The sequence below is a fragment of the Pseudoliparis swirei genome, chromosome 2 (genome assembly GCF_029220125.1).
Source record: "Pseudoliparis swirei isolate HS2019 ecotype Mariana Trench chromosome 2, NWPU_hadal_v1, whole genome shotgun sequence".
Classification (NCBI taxonomy): domain Eukaryota; kingdom Metazoa; phylum Chordata; class Actinopteri; order Perciformes; family Liparidae; genus Pseudoliparis; species Pseudoliparis swirei.
The window spans coordinates 2339723-2366208 of record NC_079389.1 but is presented as its reverse complement, the minus strand read 5'-3'; the positions used below and the strand labels follow the sequence as shown (position 1 = coordinate 2366208).

At 46.4% G+C, this 26486-nt stretch overlaps 1 protein-coding gene across 7 annotated transcripts in view; it reads left to right on the top strand.

The window, feature by feature from the left end:
• tspan7b (tetraspanin 7b) overlaps positions 1 to 26486 on the top strand; it is a 46268-nt gene that overhangs the window by 19166 nt on the left and 616 nt on the right. For 3 of the 7 annotated variants that reach the window (XM_056430099.1, XM_056430140.1, XM_056430131.1), the window contains exons 7-8: positions 137 to 222; positions 1354 to 4163. In XM_056430099.1, coding sequence (XP_056286074.1) covers positions 137 to 205 — 69 coding nt within the window. In that variant the 3' untranslated portion in view covers positions 206 to 222; positions 1354 to 4163. The other 4 variants (XR_008833528.1, XR_008833529.1, XM_056430108.1 and 1 more) reach the window with 4 other exon arrangements.

Below are 26486 nucleotides of genomic sequence, written 5' to 3'. Positions count from 1 at the left end.
CTTCAGAAGCACCAGGGAGAGGACGGGAGGACACGCTTGTAGCTCGTTCTTACAACAGGAACAATCCAAATGTTTTTGTTTTCAAGCCGGAATGTGAAATGAATGATTTGTTTAAACCTTGTGTGTCCGTCTCCAGCTGATCGGCATGCTGCTGGCCTGCTGTCTGTCCAGGATCATCACAGCCAATCAGTACGAGATGGTTTAGCTGATGTGACGTGGCAGGTGGGTGACATTTAAAGATGCACACACACAAAGACATACACACACACCACACACAGACGGACACACATGCACAGATACAGACATACACACCACACACACAGACACACACATACACCACACACATACATACCACACACACAGCTTCACCACACACACGGACACACACACACACTCCACACACATAGACAGACACACACATAAACATACACACACCACATACACATGCACAGACACACACACATACACATAGACACACACACACGTACAGATACAGACATACACACCACACACACAGACACACGCACACACACACACACCACATACACACGCATAGACAGACACACACATAAACATACACACACCACATACACATGCACAGACACACAGACACACACACATACACACGTACAGATACAGACATACACACCACACACACAAACACACGCACATACACACACACCACATACACACACATAGACACACAGGCACACACACATACACATAGACAGACACACTCACGTGCACAGATACAGACATACACACAGACACACCACACACACACACACAGACACATACACAGAGACACACACACAGCCAGACACACAGAGTCACACGCATCCCACACATACACGTTGACAGACACACACACACACACACAGAGTAAAATGTTATCATCAATGTTTTATGTCAACAATGAATAACGTTACCAGGACACAACAGAAGGCGTGACTCTTGGTTCTTTCTGGTTTGACAAACAACTTAAAGCTCGGGTCGTGTGTTTTATAGAAACTGACACTTCTCAGATCGGTTCACTCGCGCCCTCTGGCTGGTTTCCTCCAACGTTGTCAACCTGCAGCTTCGCCCGCTCCCAAAGCAGCGTGTTCCAGGCAGCGGACGCTGTTTTTAGACAGAGAAATTAAACCCAACTGTTCAGTACCGGCCCATCGCCGGGGGAAACAGACAGCCATGATGGAGCGTTGAGCCGCGAGCGAGCCAGGGATCTGGTTGGTTGAGACCGAACCGAACAGCTTTCTGAGATATTAGTAGTAAAACACCCAACGCTGCTTTAAATTCACGCGCAACTCTCTTCTTCTTCTTCTTCTTCTTCTTCTTTGTGTGTTGTGTCTTCAGGGAGATGAAGAGACGAAGGAGCCTCGGCACACCACCAGAGGAACTTCACCCGAACGCTTTACTCGCGCCTGACTTCCTCCGTCTCTCTGCCTGTGATCTTGGTGTAATCTCTAAATGTATCTCACTGTAAAGCTCCATTCCTCGACTCACCGCCGTCGCATCAAAGCGTTTCTATAGCTCACATCCCACCGCCACCCCATGTTGAGGGTTTTGCTCGTTAGCGCGCGTCTCGGGATCGCGGCGCGGCCCACCCCGAGCAGGCGCCGGTCTCCGATTGGTCGATTCTCGGTGGTACTCGGCTTCTCGGGGTGGCTGCAGCTCTTCAGGAGACCGGCGCTCGTGTTTGTACAGAACGGCTTCAGAGTAACACTTTAATAGGTAGGTTTAGTTTTGCATTTGACTTTTGGCTATTTTGCTCGCCACAGTATCTTCACGATGGTCGTGACATTTTGTGAACTCATCGTGTGCCCTGGGAGGATATTCTAAGTTCATATTAAACTTAAAGGAGCTGACTTGCATATTTTCCACCTGTAGATGAAGCATGCTATTGTTTTGATAATCCAACCCAGAAGCAGATTATGATGTGAACCACGTGATAAGATTGTAATAATTGAGACAAATGGGAAGCTTGTCTTGCCCCCAGTTACTTAATATAATACCATACATGTATTATAGTTAATGTAACTCAATTATATATATATAATGTTATATTTATATAATTATTTATATATATATAAATATAAATAATTATATATTATATATATATGTATATACAGGACTGTCTCAGAAAATTAGAATATTGTGATGAAGTTCTTTATTTTCTGTAATGCAATTAAAAAAACAAAAATGTCATGCATTCTGGATTCATTACAAATCAACTGAAATATTGCAAGCCTTTTATTCTGATTTATTGCTGATTATGGCTTACAGCTTAAGAAAACTCAAATATCCTATGTCTAAATATTAGAATATCATGAAAAAGTATACTAGTAGGGTATTAAACAAATCACTTGAATTGTCTAATTAACTCGAAACACCTGCAAGGGTTTCCTGAGCCTTGACAAACACTCAGCTGTTATAAATCTTTTTTTTACTTGGTCTGAGGAAATATTAAAATTTTATGAGATAGGATTTTAGAGTTTTCTTAAGCTGTAAGCCATAATCAGCAATATTAAAAGAATAAAAGGCTTGCAATATTTCAGTTGATTTGTAATGAATCCAGAATGCATGACATTTTTGTTTTTTTAATTGCATTACAGAAAATAAAGAACTTTATCACAATATTCTAATTTTCTGAGACAGTCCTGTATATATATGTATTTATTTTATTTTTGAGGGGGGAGGAAAACTAACCAATCAAATACACGCCGGTTGTGGACTAAATCAACGGAAGGCCGAGTCACACCAGAAATTAATGATTCAGTCTCTGAGGCAAAACTGGGTTCAAGCAGTTCATCAAAAGGGTCTGGCGTTGCACCATCGACTCCTTCTCATAGCGGCCTGCAGGTCCACGTTGTGGCGCATCTCGCCCTCAGGGAGCGGATGGCGCTCCGCAGCTCGCCTGCCGCTCGGCTCCCTGAGCGTCGCCCTCTGTTGTCCCCCTGAAGGCCGGGTCTGCTCATCTGTCAGGATGACTTGTTATAGGTCAACGGCGCAAATTGGCTTTTCATTGAAATTAATTGATTTCGACCACAGAAAGACGCTGGGGTGACCCGGCCCCTCCAAGGCCCCCCCATCCTCCTCCCCCCCCCCCCTCCCCCCTGAGTCCAGCCCAACGCTTCGGTGGTCTGAGCTTCAGACGGATGTTAGTGAGGCGGGATGGGAATCATACGGATAGCAGAGCACACTTTCTCCTCTATCTCGAGGCTCTCGTGGAGCGTGACACCCGGCAGCCGGGGAGATGTGACGGATCCTCCTGCGTGAATAATAACGGAGAGAGAGAGGGGGGGGGGGGGGAGAGAGAGAGCTTGTTTTTATTTATTTTTATTTCTGCCGACAAGGATCCTAAAGGAGTCTAAAGGTTCACATCATCTAATATCAATTGTGAAATGACAGAGATATGCAGGACTCTAACAAGTGTTCATCTAGAATTTACACTATCCTATGCAGCGCTTCAGCACCCATAACCATCATCATCGTCATCGTCATCGCCACCTGTAGATATTTATGGGAAATGTAGTTTATATGACGTGATGTTTCTCATCCTAATATGCTAATCGGTATAATAGTGATGTCCTTGTTTTGATTCCGCACACCGTGCCCGTTAGTCCGTATTTGATTGATTAGTTTGTAGGAAAAACTCGCACTGGAAAAAATAATTGTGGCCAACGTTTCTGTTGAGAGTGACGTACAACCTGTCGGTGTTTCAATTTGTAGCTATTATATTTATTACGTTTGTTTATCTCCACGTTTACACCACCGGGTGGTTTTCTATATCGCTCTTTCAGAATGTGTGCATGTGAGTGATCCTTCTGTCTTTCCCCTCCACCTCGAGTGTGTGTTTTCCTTGTGTGTGTGTGTGTGTGTGTGTGTGTGTGTGTGTGTGTGTGTGTGTGTGTGTGAGAGAGAGAGAGACCGTCTAGATCCCGCTTGTCTTTTCTTTGGGTCAGTATTTGGTTGTTTATTTCAGTGGATGTATGTTTTTCCGTCCACGAACTGATATCGTCCTGTAAATACTAAACTGTAATACCACCCTGCTACCACAAGGGGTCGCCAGACACTGGAAACGAATTGCACCACGCTGTCTGCTATTGACTAAGTCACCATCAGTGGTCTTTGTTATCAATAAATATACATAATAACAAATGTGATTGGTGTTTGTTCATTTTAGCTACGATGGAGACATCAAATGTTGAGATAAACGTATATTGTATATAAAAATAAATATATATATATATATATTAGGGCTGTCAGCGTTAACGCGTTAATCTATGCGATTAATTTGGCCGCGTTAACACACTAAAATATTTTAACGCAATTAACGCAACTTTGTTTACTTCCGGTGTGCCTTGAAGTTTTTACACTCCTCTGAGTGTCAAACCGCGGCAGTACGGTTTAACACTGTTTCCGTTTTTAAAACAATTATTTCTCCGCGAAAATAAGGAGCAGAAATCAGTTTAAACTCGTGGATGAATCAGTCGGGTTTCCCCCTGCTCCTCCTTCCTCCCGTCTCCCCCTCTGATACACAGAGGAACGGAGGGGCGACGTGTCGGGTGACGTGGCGCGGAAAGAACTCGTCACACGAAACCTTCACCATGATTTGTCAATCCGTTTGTCTGTCAACATTTTGCGAAAAAAACAACCAATGAACACTCAGTAAATCACAAAGGACCTCCCACCACAGGTAAGGCTCATTAGCAGCCTCTCAGTCAGAGAACCAGAGAACACGGCACCACGACAACTGAGCCTCATTGAATAGAGAGCTGAGATTGTTCTGGAATGTTTGATGTAGAACACGTGGGTATGTGTCACATGCAAAAGCCTTTAAAAGGTGAATTTAAATTTTTTTGTAAAATGTATAAAATGAGCCCAGCCTCCAGAGGGTTAACGTGACATATTTGAATGTCAGTTAGTTCCCAAGGCCACTGGTTCTGCTGCTGTCCAATGTTAAAGATGACAGGACGAATGGGGTCTCAATATACTTCTTCTTTTTTACTAATCTGGATGTTTCACTGAAGAAACAATTTATCATCCACGATATTAAATACCTCGCTGGCACTTTATAGGTCGGAGCCTCTTTGAAAACACATCTCTGTGTGAAGTTTTGTCTTTAAAAAGAAGAAAACAACTTTTAATCGCGATTAATGAATTTCAAAATGTGCGATTAATTAGTTAATTTTTTTTAATCGATTGACAGCCCTAATATATACATATATATATTTATATATTTACCATTGCTGCTCATGGTCTATAGGTCACTTCAAATGTTTCCACATTTCTTCTGAAGATGTATTTATGAGTCATGTGCTATGAAGAGATGATGTATTAGTCCGGTAATGAAGAATGTTTTGCCTTTTTTTTCATCAGGGTTGTTTCCACATATAAGGACGAGTTATATTTATACTGCATGGGTTAGTAGAAGAGGTCGGGTTAAGAGGAACATGCAGTGACGCCTCTGGGCTGGATTCTATATGCGAAGCCTTTGCCCTCCCTGAAATATATATATAATATATATATGGATATAATTATACATATGTAGGACTAAAAGTGGACAGACACTCAACTGGCATGTGACTGACAAAGAAAACTGGCTCCCACAGTTCCCACACCAAAAAATGAAGGTGCCATCTGGAACCGAAAATGGTTCTTCAGAGTAATGTCATAGAAGAACTATTTCTGGTTCCACAGAGAACATTTCAAACCAGAGTTCTGTAAAGAACCATTTCCTTAAAGAGTTCTTCAAAGAACCTAGAAAGGTGTCTCAAATAAAAGAATGGTTCTTCGTAGAACCGCAAAGCTTTTTAAAGAACCATTATTTCTCTGTGTGCGTGAGATCTGTGTTGGTGGTGTTCTCTCACAGATCCAGACTACATGAGGGATAATCAATAAACACAAAATTTAATGTGTGCACACATGAGAGGAACACAAAGTCAACAGGAAACACAACAATCAATGGATGCTGGGATACATTAGGGACATTTCCCAAAAACCTGGAGGGGGTCCCTCTTCCAGGACGGACGTATAATGCTTTCTGCTTGTCCGGAGACATGGAATTAAGCTTTTGTTTGAAATAAAACACAGACGCCAAGAATTAGACACACTTGTTCTTTGAATTAGTTTGTTGGGAATAAACTGACTTTGCATCAGAATCAGAATAACACATGAAACCAAACCAGCCTCCTCTGCTATCATGTGGCTCTCGGCTGTTGCCATTATGTTCAACTTCCTTATCTCATAAACGTTTTTATGTATTTATTCTCACTTCTTTTTTTATTCTAGGTTTCTTCAAAGGTGAAAAAAGGTTATATTTTTCTAAAACTGTGAAAGTTTTTTTTCTTTTTCTTTTCTTCAACAGCATCATCTGAACCCCCCGCTGGTTTAGGATGACATCACCGAGGGCAGTTCCATCCTCGACCGCGTGGCGGCGCTTGAGTATCAGCGGGAAACGGAGCTGTGGCGAGGTGTGGGGGGGATTAAAGAGAGAGAGAGAGAGAGAGAGAGAGAGAAGCGCAGCATGTGTGGAAATAGATCAACGAGCACGACACGCTCACACACGGACACACACACAGACACACACACACACACACACACACACGCTGCTGCATCGGAAACAACGAGGCCGGGGAAAAAACACCGCGCCGAGACGGGAAGAGAGAGGCCGTTTCTCGGGGAGCTCGCGCTAACCGCTCCGATCTTGTTACGCAAATTACCGGCAGAGCGGCGCGGCAGTGGGTCCGCTAATGGAGCGTGCGTGCCGCTGGCTTCCGTGCCCTGCGCCTCCCTCCCCCCTCCCCACACATCCGCCCCCCTCCACCCACCCCCACCCTCCCGACTCCCGAATGCCCTTATTAATGAGCTGTAAGCTAGAGGGAGGCATCCACCGGAGAAGCGCTATTACTCACACACAGACACACACGCACACACGCACACACGCACGCACACACACGCACACACAGCTCGGCGGTTGCAATCACCACATGTTTCCACAATAAAAGCACGGACTGTGCTATATGTCGGCTTCATTTCGGACTCTTAGGGTGTGTTTATTTTTTATTTTTCTCCAACAGACGGAAACGAGTCTCGTCGTGTTTCTCGCCGTGTTATTCTATTGTGAGGATCTCCATAATGTTTGATGTATTTTGACAACAAAATATAATTAATTGTATTTCTCAACATGCCGTGATTTAAAAGTGTGACTGTAAAATGCATCGGCTGAAAAATCTGGAAAATACAATTATTAATATGGAAAAAAATACTAAATGAAAATACAATTTTAAAGATGTAGGCCTACTGGATAGCCTTTTAACATATTTTTGTGAAACTTTAAGTCATTGCATGAACTCATTTTATTAAATAAACATCCTCAGATGTAGCGTAATAATAATATCGTCAGACTCACAATGGACAGAAGAAAGAACATTAAAGGATCAACGTGTATTTCACTCGTTCTTCTTCCTCGCTAAAACGCGCTGCCTACATTACCCACAATGCCACCCGGCCGCTCACTGCTGTAGGCCCGTCTCCAGCCTAGCAGCGGGTGGTGGAGCCTCGATAAGATGTGCTTATATTGGGCTGGTGATGTGGTTAATCCACACACTTCAAAGATCACATGATCACCGGATCATTTGTTTTATAAGATTGATCAAATAAAATAATTAAAAAATGTGTCCTTTAAAGTTTTTACATTAAAGTATTCAAAAACAGGTGAATTAGTCGTTTCAGTGCGTATTTATCTAAACTCCCCAGCAGGTTGGTGAAATCCCCCAAACTCCCAGAATAGAACGAGATGACCCACTAAAGGGCTCGCGCCATGTCAGAGTCACCTCAGTCACGATGCTCTTCCGCTCGTGTGTGTGTGTGCAGTGCGTGTGCGCGCGTGTGTGTGTGTGTGTGAGTGAAGACAACCAGCTTCCAATCACAGCAGAACGTGGCTCACGTGCAGGCTCGCGTGCTTTCAAATAACAATTTGGGATCATATTTTTTTCTACTGTATTAAACCTGCGACAATACTTTACCGCTTGAATATGATCTTACTATGCATTTAATCCCCCCCCCCCCTCACAAAAAAAAATGTGCAGAGGGAGCACTTTCATAACCTCATTAAAGCGCCGCGGAGCAGCGCAGCGGGCCCCGCCGCGCCTCCCGCCGCGCCTCCCGCCGCGCCTCCCGCCGCGCCTCCCGCCGCGCCTCCCGCCGCCGGACAGGCGAGCCGTCGGGCTTGTTGTCGTTCTAATTGCCGCGCGGCTGCTCTCCGCCTGCAGCGGCCCCGCTGAACTCAGCCTCCCGGCGCCTCCCGGCGCCTCCTCACACGTTTCAGGGAACACGCAGACGTGATGACAAGTACTCGAGTTCCCACTCACGCTGCCTGTTCCCCCAGCGCAGCACCCCCTCCCACACACACACACACACACCTCCACCTCCTCCCCTCTCCCTTTGAAGCCTCGTGGCATGATGATGATGATGATGATGATGACACCCGCCGTAATCGGTGGATGCTCCGCTTCTGATACGACACACAATCGGAGAAAAAAGAAAAAAACACCTTTCTGTATAGTGTGGTCCCGGGGCTTGCATTGTCGCATCCCCCCCCCCCCCCCCCATTTGGCAAGTGGAAAAGGCCTTTCACGGGGGAGAATAGAGGGGAGTCTATGAGGGGGGGGGGCTTGATTGACAGCCCCGTTGAGAAAGCAGAAAGCGGCTCCTGTTCCAGCAGAGGTGCTGCTGACCTGCTTCTTTTCTTCTCTTCTCTCTCTCTAACTGGATCTCGGAGGGTTATCGTAGCTTTGCCTTCGAGGCACATTTGGGACGGAGGGGATGTTGTGGGTAGAGTGGGGACATTGTGTACTCAACTCCTGTATTTAGTACTGTGAAGTAACGTGAAGTAACGTGAAGTAATGTGAAGTAATGTGAAGCAGGTATATACGCTCAGCATATCAGATTTAAACATTGTACTGTTCACGACATGTTTCAGTATTTTTTTGCCAGGTACAAAACCGTCACATATTTTAGATATGAAGAGTAATTGCAGATTAAATGGGGCAGGAGGAGGAGGTGGAGGAGGAGGAGGAGGATATGTTATACGCCAAGGAGACTTGGTGCTCACGCATCAGTCACAGCTGAAGGACGCGTTCCCCCTGATATCCGTTCTGAATGTCAAGATGTCGGCCGTATTATCAGCCCACAGAATCGTGTTGCTGCAGCTCGACTTCCTGACGCAGAGACACACACATGAACACAAACGACAACTAACACACACACATGAACACAAACGACAACTAACGCACACACATGTACACAAACGACAACTAACGCACACACATGAACACAAACGACAACTAACGCACACACATGAACACAAACGCACACACATGAACACAAACGACAACTAACGCACACACATGAACACAAACGACAACTAACGCACACACATGAACACAAACGACAACTAACGCACACACATGTACACAAACGACAAATTCGCGCACACACATGAACACAAACGACAACTAACGCACACATGAACACAAACGACACACAACACAAACACACACACACGTACACAAACGACAACTTCGCACACATGAACACAAACGACAACTAACGCACACACATGAACACAAACTAACGCACACACACGCGAACACAAGCGACAACTAACGCACACATGTAACACAAGCGACAACTTCGCACACATGTACACAGCGACAACCGCGCACACACATGTACACAAGCGACAACTAACGCACACATGAACACAAAGGACAACTAACGCACACATGCACAAACGACAACTAATGCACACACATGTACACAAACGACAACTAACGCACACACATGTACACAAACGACAACTTTACACACATGAACACAAGCGACCTTCGCACACGCGAACACAAGCGACAACTAACGCACACATGTACACAAGCGACAACTAACGCGCACACACATGAACACAAGCACTAACGCACACATGAACACAAGCGACAACTAACGCACACACATGTACACAAGCGACCTTCGCGCGCACACATGTACAAACGACAACTAACGCACACACATGTACACAAGCGACAATTCGCGCGCACACATGTACACAAGCGACAACGCGCGCACACATGTACACAAGCGACCTTCGCGCACACATGTACACAAGCGACAACTAACGCACACATATGAACACAAACGACCTTCGCGCACACACATGTACAAGCGACAACACGCACACACATGTACACAAGCGACCTTCGCGCACATGAACACAAAGGACATACTTCGCACACACATGTACACAAGCGACAACTAACGCGCACACATGTACACAGCGACAACTTCGCGCACACATGTACACAAAGCGACAACTACGCGCACACACATGTACTGGCGACAACTAGCACACACATGAACACAAGCGACAACTAACGACACACATACACAAAGCGACAACTTCGCGCACACACATGTACTGAAGCGACAAAACACAAGGACAACTAACGCACACATGTAACTGGCGACAACTAACGCACATGTACACAAACGACAACCGCGCACACACATGAACACAGCGACAACTCGCGCACACACATGTACACAAACGACAACTAACGCACACACATGCACACAAGCGACCTTCGCACACATGAACACAAAGCGACAACTAACGCACACATGTACACAAACGACAACTTCGCGCACACACATGAACACAAACAACATACTAACGCACACATGTACACTGGCGACAACTAATGCACACACATGTACACAAACGACCAACGCACACACATGAACACAAAGGACATATCGCGCACACGTAACACACGCGACAACTAACGCACACACATGCACAAACGACAACTAACGCACACACATGTACACAAAGCGACAACTAACGCACACATGAACACAAAGGACATATCGCGCACATGTACACAAACGACAACTAACGCACACACATGAACACAAGCGACAACTAACGCACACATACAAGCGACAACTCGCGCACACACATGAACACAAGCGACCTTCACGCACACATGAACACAAGCGACAACTAACGCACACACATGTACACAAACGACCTTCGCGCACACACACATGTACACAAGCGACCTTCGCGCACACATGTACACAAGCGACAACTAACGCACACATGTACACAAGCGACAACTCGCGCACACATGAACACAAACCACAACTAACGCACACACATGTACACAAAGGACAACTAACGCACACACATGTACACAAACGACAACTTCGCGCACATGAACACAAGCGACAACTAACGCGCACACATGAACACAAAGCGACAACTAACACACACATGTACACAGCGACAACTAACGCACACACATGTACACAAGCGACCTAACGCGCACACATGAACACAAGCGACAACTTCGCGCACACACATGTACACAAGCGACAACTTCGCGCACATGCACTGGCGACCTTCGCGCACACACATGTACACAAACGACAACTAACGCACACACATGTACACAAACGACAACTAACGCACACACATGAACACAAAGGACATATAACGCACACACATGTACACAAACGACAACTAACGCACACACATGTACACAAACGACAACTAACGCACACACATGAACACAAAGGACATATAACGCACACACATGTACACAAACGACAACTAACGCACACACATGTACACAAACGACAACTAACGCACACACATGAACACAAAGGACAACTAACGCACACACATGTACACAAACGACAACTAACGCACACACGTACACAAACGACAACTAACGCACACACATGAACACAAACGACAACTAACGCACACACATGTACACAAACGACAACTAACGCACACACATGAACACAAACGACAACAAACACACACACATGTACACAAACGACAACTAATGCACACACATGAACACAAACGACAACTAACGCACACACATGAACACAAGCGACAACGCGCACATGTACACAAACGACCTTCGCGCACACACACGTACACAAACGACAACTAACGCACACACGTACACAAACGACAACTAACGCACACACGTACACAAACGACAACTAACGCACACACATGAACACAAACGACAACTAACGCACACATGTACACAAGCGACCACCAACACACACAGACGAACACAAAGGACAACTAACGCACACACATGTACACAAACGACAACGCACACACATGTACACAAACGACAACTAACGCACACACATGAACACAAACGACAACTAACGCACACACATGTACACAAACGACAACTAACGCACACACATGAACACAAACGACAACTAACGCACACACATGAACACAAACGACAACTAACGCACACACATGTACACAAACGACAACTAACGCACACACGTACACAAACGACAACTAACGCACACACATGAACACAAACGACATATAACGCACACACATGTACACAAACGACAACTAACGCACACACATGTACACAAACGACAACGAACGCACACACATGAACACAAAGGACAACTTCGCGCACATGTACACAAGCGACAACTAACGCACACACATGTACACAAGCGACTAACGCACACATGTACACAAAGCGACAACTCGCGCACACATGAACACAAGCGACAACTTCGCACACATGAACACAAGGACAACTAACGCACACACACATGAACACAAACGCGCACACACATGTACACAAACGACAACTAACGCACACACATGAACACAAAGGTCAACTAACACACGCACATGTACACAAACGACCTTCGCGCACACATGTACACAACGATAACTAACACACACACATGAACACAAACGACAACTAACGCACACACATGAACACAAACGACAACTAACGCACACACATGAACACAAACGACAACAACGTACACAGCGACCTTCGCGCACATGTACACAAGCGACCTTCGCGCACATGAACACAAACGACAACTAACGCACACATGTACACAAGCGACAACTTCGCGCACACATGAACAAAGCGACCTTCGCGCACACATGTACACAAACGACAACTAACGCACACACATGAACACAAACGACAACTAACACACACATGTACACAAATGACAACTAACGCACACACGTACACAAACGACAACTAACGCACACACACACATGAACACAAAGCGACAATCGCGCACACATGAACACAAGCGACAACAACGCACACACATGTACACAAGCGACAACTAACGCACACATGAACACAAACGACAACTAACGCACACACATGTACTGGCGACAACTAACGCACACACGTACACAAACGACAACTAACGCACACATGAACACAAACGACAACTAACGCACACACATGAACACAAACGACAACTAACGCACACACATGAACACAAAGGACAACTAACGCACACACATGAACACAAACGACAACTAACGCACACACATGAACACAAACGACAACTAACGCACACACATGAACACAAAGGACATATAACGCACACACATGTACACAAGCGACAACTAACGCACATACACAAACGACAACTAACGCACACATGAACACAAACGACAACTAACGCACACACATGAACACAAGCGACAACTTAACGCGCACACACATGAACACAAGCGACCTTCGCGCACACATGTACAAAGCGACAACTTCGCGCACATGAACACAAGCGACAACTAACGCACACACATGTACACAAGCGACAACTAACGCACACACATGAACACAAACGACAACTAACGCGCACGCGAACACAAACGACAACTAACGCACACATGTACACAAGCGACAACTTCGCGCACACACATGTACACAAGCGACAACTAACGCACACACATGAACACAAGCGACAACTTCGCGCACACATGAACACAAACGACAACTAACACACACATGTACACAAACGACCTTCGCGCACACACGAACACAAGCGACAACTTCGCACACACATGAACACAAGCGACAAATTCGCGCACACATGAACACAAGCGACAACCGCGCACACATGTACAAACGACAAACGCGCACATGAACACAAGCGACAACTTCGCGCACACATGAACACAACAAACGACCTTCGCGCGCACACATGTACACAAGCGACAACTTCGCGCACACATGTACACAAAGCGACAACTTCGCGCACACACGAACACAAAGCGACAACTAACGCACACATGAACACAAGCGACAACTAACGCACACATGTACACAAACGACAACCGCGCACACACATGTACACAAACGACAACAACGCACACATGAACACAAAGGACCTACGCACACATATGAACACAAACGACAACTAACGCACACACATGTACAAACGACACAACATGCACACAACGACACTAACGTACACATGTACACAAGCGACTACGCACATGAAGCGACAAGGCGCACACATGAACACAAGCGACAACTAACGCACACACATGTACACAAACGACAACTTCGCGCACACACTGAACACAAACGATAACTAAACCACACACATGAACAAAAGCGACAACTAACGCACACACATGAACACAAGCGACAACTTCGCACACATGAACACAAGCGACAACTAATGCACACATGTACATAAACTGCACGCACGCGAACACAAGCGACAACTTCGCGCACACGCAACGTTGGCGACCTTCGCACACATGTACACAAGCGACAACTAACGCACACATGTGATGAAGACAATAACGCACACATGGCACAAGCGACCTTCGCGCACACACATGAACACAACTAAACGCACACACATGAACACAAACGACAACACGCACGCACACATGACACAAACGACAACTTCGCACACACATGAACACAAAAGACATGCATGAATGGCGACAACACAACGCACATATATACAAGCGATAACTACACACATATATAAGCGACAACGCTACACATAAACACAGTTATGTGACAATAACGCACACATGAACACAAGCGACGCGCGCACACATACACAAACGACAACGAACGCACACACAAGCACACAAAGGACGCCTAACGCACACACATGTACACAGACGACAACTAATGCACACACATGAACACAAGCGACAACTAACGCACACACATGTACACAAACGACAACTAACGCACACATGTACACAAAGCGACACTAGCACACATGAACACAAGGACAACTCGCGCACACATGTACTGGCGACAACTAACGCACACACATGTACACAAAGCGACAACTTCGCGCACACACATGAACACAAACGACCTTCGCGCACACACATGTACACAAGCGACCTAACGCACACATGAACACAAAGCGACAACTTCGCGCACACATGAACACAAAGGACAATCGCGCGCACACATGAACACAAAGCGACCTTCGCGCACACATGTACACAAGCGACAACTAACGCACACATGAACACAAGCGACAACTAACGCACACATGAACACAAGCGACAACCGCGCACACACATGTACAACTAACGCGCACATGCACAAGCGACAACTTCGCGCACACACATGAACACAAGCGACAACTAACGCGCACATGTACACAAACGACAACTAACGCACACACGTACACAAACGACAACTAACGCACACACATGAACACAAGCGACAACGCACACATGTACACAAGCGACCTTCGCGCACGCGAACTAACGCACACACATGTACACAAGCGACAACTAACGCACACACATGAACACAAGCGACAACTAACGCACACATGTACACAAAGCGACAACTTCGCGCACACACATGAACACAAGCGACAACTAACGCACACATGTACACAAAGCGACAACTTCGCGCACACATGAACTGGCGACAACTAACGCACACACATGTACACAAACGACAACTAACGCACACACACACATGTACACAAACGACAACTAACGCACACACATGTACACAAACGACAACTAACGCACACACATGAACACAAACGACAACTAACACACACACATGTACACAAACGACAACTAACGCACACACATGTACACAAACGACAACTAACGCACACACATGAACACAAACGACAACTAACGCACACATGTACACAAATGACAACGCGCGCATGGAACACAAGCGACCTTAACGCACACACATGTACACAAGCGACACACACACATACAAGCGACCTTCGCGCACACATGTACACAAGCGACAACACACACACACGCAACGCGCACACAAACGACAACTACACAAACATGTACACAAACGACAACTAACGCACACATGTACAAAGCGACAACTTCGCGCACACACATGCGACACAAAGCGCACACACAACACAAGGACCTTCGCGCACACATGAACACAAGCGACAACTAACGCACACACATGTACACAAGCGACAACTGCGCAGCTACACACATGTACACAAACAACGACCTTCGCGCACACATGAACACAAGGCAACCTAACACACATGTACACAAGCGACAACTAACGCACACATGTACACAAGCGACCTTCGCACATGAACACAGACACACACAAATGACAACTAACGCCCACACATGTACCCAAGCGACAACTGACGCACATGAACACAAGGACAACTAACGCACACACATGTACACAAGCGACAACTAACGCACACATGTACACAAGCGACAACTAACGCACACATGAACACAAGCGACCTTCTGCGCACACATGTACAAGCGACAACTTCGCGCACACACATGAACACAAAGGACCTTAACGCACACATGTACACAAGCGACAACTAACACACATGTACACAAGCGACAACTTCGCGCACACAAAGCGACAATAACGCACACACATGGAACGCGCACACACGCAGACACAAAAGACCCTTCGCGCACACACATGTACACAAGCGACAACTAACGCACACACATGAACACAAACGACAACTAACGCACACATGTACACAAGCGACAACTAACGCACACACATAATTCGCGCGCGACACAAACGACTAACACACACACATGTACACAAGCGACAACTTCGCGCACACACATGAACACAAGCGACAACTAACGCACACACATGAACACAAGCGACAACTTCGCACACATGAACACAAGCGACAACGCACACACATGTACACAAGCGACCTTCGCGCACACATGAACACAAAACAGCACACATGTACACAAGCGACAACTAACACACACACATGTACACAAGACAACTAACGCACACACATGAACACAAACGACAACTTCGCGCACACACATGAACACAAGCGACAACTTCGCGCACACGCAGACACAAAGCGACAAACGTACACAAGCGACAACTAACGCACACATGAACACAAAGCGACAACTTCGCGCACACACATGTACACAAGCGACAACTAACGCGCACACATGTACACAAGCGACAACTAACAGCACACACATGTACACAAGCGACAACTTCGCGCACACATGTACACAAGCGACAACTTCGCACATGAACACAAGCGACAACTAAGCACACACATGTACACAAGCGACAACTAACGCACACATGAACACAAAGGACAACTAACGCACACGCGAACACAAGCGACAACTTCACACACACATGTACACAAAGGACAATCGCGCACACATGAACACAAGCGACAACTAACGCACACGCGAACACAAAGGACAACTCGCGCACACATGTACTGGCGACAACTAACGCACACGCGACAACTTCGCACACACGCGTACCTGGCGACCTTCGCAGCACACATGAACTCACACGACAACTAACGCACACACATGTACACAAGCGACAACTAACGCACACTCATGAACACAAACGATAACTAACGCACACATGTACACAAGCGACATAACGCACACACATGAACACAAGCGACAACTAACGCACACATGTACTGAGCGACAACTAACGCGCACATGAACACAAACGACAACTCGCGCACACATGTACACAAAGGACAACTAACGCGCACACACATGAACACAAGCGACAAGCGCACACACGCAACTGGCGACAACGCACACACATGTACACAAACGACAACTTCGCACACACATGTACACAACACACACATGAACACAAGCGACAACTAACACGCACACACACATGAACAGCGACAACCGCGCACACACATGTACACAAAGGACAACGCGCACACACATGCACAAGCGACAACTAACGCACACATGCACAAGCGACAACTCGCGCACACATGTACACAAAGCGACAACTAACGCACACACATGTACTGGCGACAACTTCGCGCACACGCGAACACAAAGCGACAACTAACACATGTACACGCGAACACAAGCGACAACTAACGCACACATGAACACAAGCGACATAACGCGCACACATGTACACAAGCGACAACTAACGCACACACAAAGCGACCTTCGCGCACACATGAACACAAGCGACCTTCGCGCACACACATGAACACAGCGACAACCAACGCACATGTACACAAGCGACAACTAACGCACACACATGAACACAAAGGACGCTCGCGCACACATATGTACTGGCGACAACTAACGCACACAAGCGACAACTAACGCACACATGTACACAAGCGACAACTAACGCACACATGAACACTGGCGACAACTAACGCACATGTACACAAGCGACCTTCGCGCACATGAACACAAAGCGACAACTCGCGCACACACATGTACTGGCGACAACTAACGCACACACATGAACACAAAGCGACGCCTCGCACACACACATGTACAAGCGACAACTAACGCACACATGCACAAGCGACAACTTCGCACACCAACACAAAGGACAACTAACGCACACACACACAAACGACAACGCGCACATGAACACAAGCGACAACTTCGCGCACACATGTACACAAGCGACAACTACGCGCGCACACATGAACACAAGCGACAAAACACACACACATGTACTGGCGACAACTAATGCACACACGCGAACACAGCGACCTTCGCGCACACATGTACACAGCGACAACTGCGCACACATGAACACAAGCGACAACAAACACACACACATGTACTGGCGACAACTAATGCACGCGAACACAGCGACAACTTCGCACACACACACAAGCGACAACAAACACACACATGTACACAAGCGACCTTCGCACACATGTACACAAACTGGCGACAACAAACACACACGCGACACAAGCGACAACTAACGCACACATGACACAAACACAAGCGACCTTCGCACACACACGTACACAAACGACAACTAACGCACACACATGAACACAAACGACAACTAACGCACACACATGTACACAAACGACAACTAACGCACACACATGAACACAAAGGACATATAACGCACACACATGTACACAAACGACAACTAATGCACACACATGTACACAAACGACAACTAATGCACACACATGTACACAAACGACAACTAACGCACACACATGTACACAAACGACAACGAACGCACACACATGAACACAAAGGACATATAACGCACACACATGTACACAAACGACAACTAATGCACACACATGTACACAAACGACAACGAACGCACACACATGAACACAAAGGACATATAACGCACACACATGTACACAAACGACAACTAACACACACACATGTACACAAACGACAACTAACGCACACACATGAACACAAACCTTCGCGCACACATGAACACAAAGCGACAACTAACGCACATGTACAAGCGACAACTAACGCACACACATGAACACAAACGCACGCGGCATGTACACAAGCGACCTTCGCGCACGCGAAAGCGACAACTAACGCGCACATGGCGACAACTGCGCGCACACATGTACACAAGCGACCTTCGCGCACATGTACACAAAGCGACCTTCGCGCACATGAACACAAGCGACAACTAACGCACACACATGTACAACGCACACATACTGGCGACAACTAACGCACACACATGAACACAAGCGACAACTTCGCGCACACATGTACACAAACACACACACATGTACACAACGACAACTAACGCACATGTACACAAACGACAACTAACGCACACATGTACACAAGCGACAACTCGCACACACATGAACACAAGCGACAACTAACGCACACACGAACACAAGCGACCTTCGCACACACATGTACACAAACGACAACTAACGCACACACGCACACAGCGACAACGCGCACATGTACACAAACGACAACTAACGCACACACATGTACACAAGCGACAACTAACGCACACACATGAACACAAGCGACCTTCGCGCACACATGTACACAAGCGACCTTCGCACACATGTACACACGCACACATGAACACAAAGCGATATACGCGCACACACATGTACACAAGCGACCTGCGCACACATGAACACAACGACAACTCGCACACATGTACACAAGCGACCTTCGCGCACATGTACACAAGCGACAACTAACGCACACATGAACACAAAGGACAACTAAACACACACATGAACACAAGCGACAACTAACGCACACACATGCACACAAAGCGACAACTAACGCACACATGTACACAAAACAACTAACGCACACATGAACGACAACTTCGCGCACACATGAACACAAGCGACAACTAACGCGCACACACATGTACACAAGCGACAACTAATGCACACACAAAGCGACAACTAACGCACACACATGTACACAACTACGCGCACACACATGTACACAAGCGACAACGCGCGCACACATGAACACAAGCGACTCGCACACACATGAACACAAACGACAACTAACGCACACACATGAACACAAAGGACATATAACGCACACACATGTACACAAACGACAACTAACGCACACACGTACACAAACGACAACTAACGCACACACATGAACTGGCGACAACGGAAATTCGCGCACACATGTACACAAGCGACCTTCGCGCACACACACATGTACACAAGCGACCTTCGCGCACACATGTACACAAGCGACAACTTCGCGCACATGAACACAAGCGACAACTTCGCGCACACACGAACACAAGCGACAACTTCGCGCACACATGTACACAAAGGACAACTAACGCACACATGTACACAAGCGACCTATTAACGCACACATGTACACAAGCGACAACAAACGCACACACACGTTACTGGCGACAACTACGCGCACACATGAACACAGCGACAACTTCGCACACACATGAACACAAAGGACATATAACGCACACACATGTACACAAACGACAACTAATGCACACACATGTACACAAACGACAACTAATGCACACACATGTACACAAACGACAACTAACGCACACACATGTACACAAGCGACAACGACGCACACACATGAACATAACCCACACATGTACTGCGACAACTAATGCACACATGTACACAAAGCGACAACGAGCACACACATGAACACAAAGGACGCCTGCGCGCACACACATGTACTGGCGACAACTAACACACACATGAACAAGCGATAACTTCGCGCACACACATGTACACAAAGGACAACGCGCGCACACATGAACACAACGACAACTAACGCACACACATGTACACAAGCGACCTTCGCGCACACATGCAGACACAAGCGACAACTTCGCACACATGTACACAAGACAACTAACGCACACATGAACACAAGCGACAACTAACGCACACATGTACACAAGCGACAACTAACGCACACATGAACACAAAGCGATAACTTCGCGCACACATGTACACAACGATAACACACGCACACACTGTACACAAGCGACCTTCGCGCACACACAAAGCGACAACAAACACACACACATCGCGACACACATGAACACAAACGACAACTAACACACACACACAAACGACAACTAACGCACACACATGTACACAAACGACCTTCGCGCACACACATGAACACAAGCGACAACTAACGCACACACATGTACACAAACGACAACGCGCACATGAACACAAGCGACAACTAACGCGCACATGTACACAAGCGACCTTCGCGCACACATGAACTGGCGACAAATAACGCACACATGTACGCGACAACACACGCACACACATGTACACAAGCGACAACTAACGCACACGCGAACACAAGCGACAACTAACGCACACATGTACACAAGCGACAACTAACGCACACACATGTACTGGCGACAATTAACGCGCACACACAAGCGACAACAAACACACATGAACACAAAGCGACACATAACGCACACATGTACACAAGCGACCTTCGCACACATACACATGTACACAAGCGACAACTAACGCACACATGTACACAAACGACAACTAATGCACACATGTACTGGCGACAACAATGCACACATGTACACACACGACAACTAACGCACACATGAACACAAAGGACGCGCGCACACATGTACACAAACGACAACTAACGCACACATGTACACAAGCGACAAGCGACTAACGACACATGAACACAAAGGACCTACACACATGCAGCGACAACTACACACATGTACACAAAGCGACAACTTCGCGCACACATGAACACAAAGGACAACATGTACACAAGCGACAACTAACACATGTACTGGCGACAACTTCGCACACGAACACAAACGACCATGCGCACACATGTACACAAACGACAACTAACGCACACGACAACTGCACACACACAACACTAACGACATGCACACATGCACAGCGACACACGACAGCGACAACTAACGCACACACATGAACACAAACGACAACTAACGCACACATGTACACAAGCGACAACTTCACAACGACAACTAACACACATGTACACAAACGACAATTAACGCACACACATGTAACACGACAACTAACGCACAAACGACCTTCGCGCACACACATGTACACAAACGACAACCGCGCACACATGAACACAAGCGACAACTAACGCACACACGTACAAGCGACCTTCGCGCACACGAACTGGCGATAACTAACGCGCACACATGTACACAAGCGACAACTAACGCACACATGACAAACGACAACTTCGCGCACACACATGTACACAAACGACCTTACATGTACACAAACGACAACTAACGCACATGAACACAAACGACAACTAACGCACACACGCGACAGCGACGCGCACACACATGAACACAAAGGACAACTAACGCGCACACACATGAACACAAACGACAACTAATACACACATGTACACAAGCGACCTTGCACACATGTACACAAACGCGAACACAAGAACACAAACGACCTAACGCACACATGCACATGGCGACAACTAACGCACACATGTACTGGCGACAACTAACGCACACATGTACACAAGCGACAACTAACGCACACACATGTACTGGCGACAATTCGCACACATGAACACAACGCACACATACACATGAACACAAGCGACACACATGAACACAAACGACAATTCGCGCATACACACACAAGCGACAACTAACGCACACATGAACACAAACGACCTTCGCACACACATGAACACAAGCGACAACGCACACACATGTACACAAACGACAACTAACGCACACACATGAACACAAACGACAACTAACGCACACATACACACGACACATGACACACGATAACTTCGCACGCGACAACTAACGCACACACGACAACGTACATGTAAACACACACAACTTCACGCACACATGGCGACAACTAACACACATGTACACAAGCGACAACTAATGCACACATGTACACAAGCGACCTTCGCGCACATGTACACAAACGCGACAACGCACACACATGTACACAAGCGACAACTTCACGCGAACACGCGACATCGCGCACACATGGCGACCTCACACGCGAACGCACACACATGTACACAAGCGACAACTTCGCGCACACGTACACAAGCGACAACTAACGCACACATGCACAGCGACAACTACACACACGACACGCACACACATGTACACAAACGACAAATTAACGCACATGAACACAAACGACAACAAACACACACATGCACAAAGCGACCTAACACACGTACAAAGCGACAACTAACGCACATGAACACAAAGCAACTAACGCACACATGAACACAAGCGACAACTAACGCACACACATGTACACAAAGGACATTCGCACACACATTACACAAGCGACAACTAATGCACACACATGTACTGGCGACAATGCACACACATGTACACAAGCGACAACTAACGCATACACATGTACACAAAAGGACATATAACGCACACACATGGCGACAACTAATGCACACACATGTACACAAACGACAAATTAACGCACACATGAACACAAAGGACAACTAACGCACACACATGTACACAAACGACAACCAACACACACATGTACACAAACGACAACCGCGCGCACACATGAACACAAGGACAACCGCGCACATGAACACAAAGCGACAACTTCGCACACATGTACTGGCGACAACGCGCACATGAACACAAACGATAACTTCGCACACATGTACACAAGCGACAACTTCGCACACGCGAACACAAGCGACCTTCGCGCACACATGAACACAAGCGACAACTAACGACACATGTACACAAACGCACACACGTACACAAAGCGACAACTTCGCGCACATGAACACAAGCGACAACGCACACACATGTACACAAGGACAACTTCACGCACATGTACACAAACGACAACTAACGCACACATGAACACAAAGCGACAACTAACGCACACACACAAGCGACAACAAACACACATACTGGCGACAACTTCGCGCACACATGTACACAAGCGACAACTTCGCACACACATGTACACAAATGACAACTAACGCACACACATGTACACAAACGACAACTAACGCACACACGTACACAAACGACAACTAACGCACACACATGAACACAAGCGACAACTAACGCACACATGTACACAAGCGACCTTCGCGCACACATGTACACAAACAACTTCGCGCACACATGAACACAAACGACAACTAACGCACACACGTACACAAACGACAACTAACGCACACACGTACACAAACGACAACTAACGCACACACATGAACACAAACGACAACTAACGCACACACATGAACACAAACGACAACTAACGCACACATGTACACAAACGACAACTAACGCACACACATGAACACAAACGACAACTAACACACACATGTACACAAACGACAACTAACGCACACACATGTACACAAACGACAACTAACGCACACACATGTACACAAACGACAACTAACGCACACACGTACTGGCGACAACGCGCACACATGAACACGACAACTAACACACACACATGTACTGGCGACAACTAACGCACACACGTACACAAACGCGACTAACGCGCACATGAACACAAAGCGACAACTTCGCGCACACATGTACACAAACGACAACTAACGCACACATGTACAAACAACAACTAACGCACACACATGAACACAAGCGACAACTTCGCGCACACACATGTACACAAACGACAACTAACGCACACATGAACACAACGACATGCGCACACATGTACACGCGACAACTAATGCACACATGTACACAAAGCGAACACACACATGAACACAAAGGACATATCGCGCACACACATGTACTGGCGACAACTAACACACACATGTACAAACGACAACTAACGCACACATGAACACAAAGGACAACTAACGCACACACATGAACACAAACAACAACTAACGCACACATGTACACAGCGACCTTCGCGCGCACACGAACACAAACGACAACTTCGCGCACACACATGTACAAGCGACAACTAACGCCACACAAACGACAACAAACACACACACATGTACACAAACGACAACTAACGCACACACATGTACACAAACGACAACTAACGCACACACATGAACACAAACGACAACTAACGCACACACATGAATCCTCAACTCCTTGAATCCTTGAATCATCAACTCCTTGAATCCTTGAATACATGACTCCTTGACTACATGACTCCTTGAATCCTTGAATCATCAACTCCTTGAATCCTTGAATAAATGACTCCTTGACTACATGACTCCTTGAATCCTTGAATCATCAACTCCTTGAATCCTTGAATACATGACTCCATGACTACATGACTCCTTGAATCCTTGAATCCTCAACTTATCGAAACCTTGAATACATGATTCACTGCATCCTTGAATCCTTGAATCCTTGAATCCTTGAAGCCCAAATGGACGTTCAGTAAATCCACTCCACCTTGAGACATGGAAACCTCCCCAATGCTCCTGTTGGTGAAACCCTGAGTCTTTACTCGTGTTTCTTTGAGTGCATGTTGCTGCTCATACTTTGACACTAGAATGTAATGTTACTTGTAACGTTGCATTTTTCCATATGTTAACTTTAACTTCAGTCAGTGTATTCACGCACTGCACTTAAGAGCAATTCTGAGGGACTTCTTTATTTGAGAAATTCAATTTGAGAAATATTTATACTTTTCATACACTGGATTTCAGAAGGAAATGTTGTACTTTGTACCAGAAAACTTCAACAGATTACTTTGCCCAGAACGATATAATAATAATAATAATAATAATAATA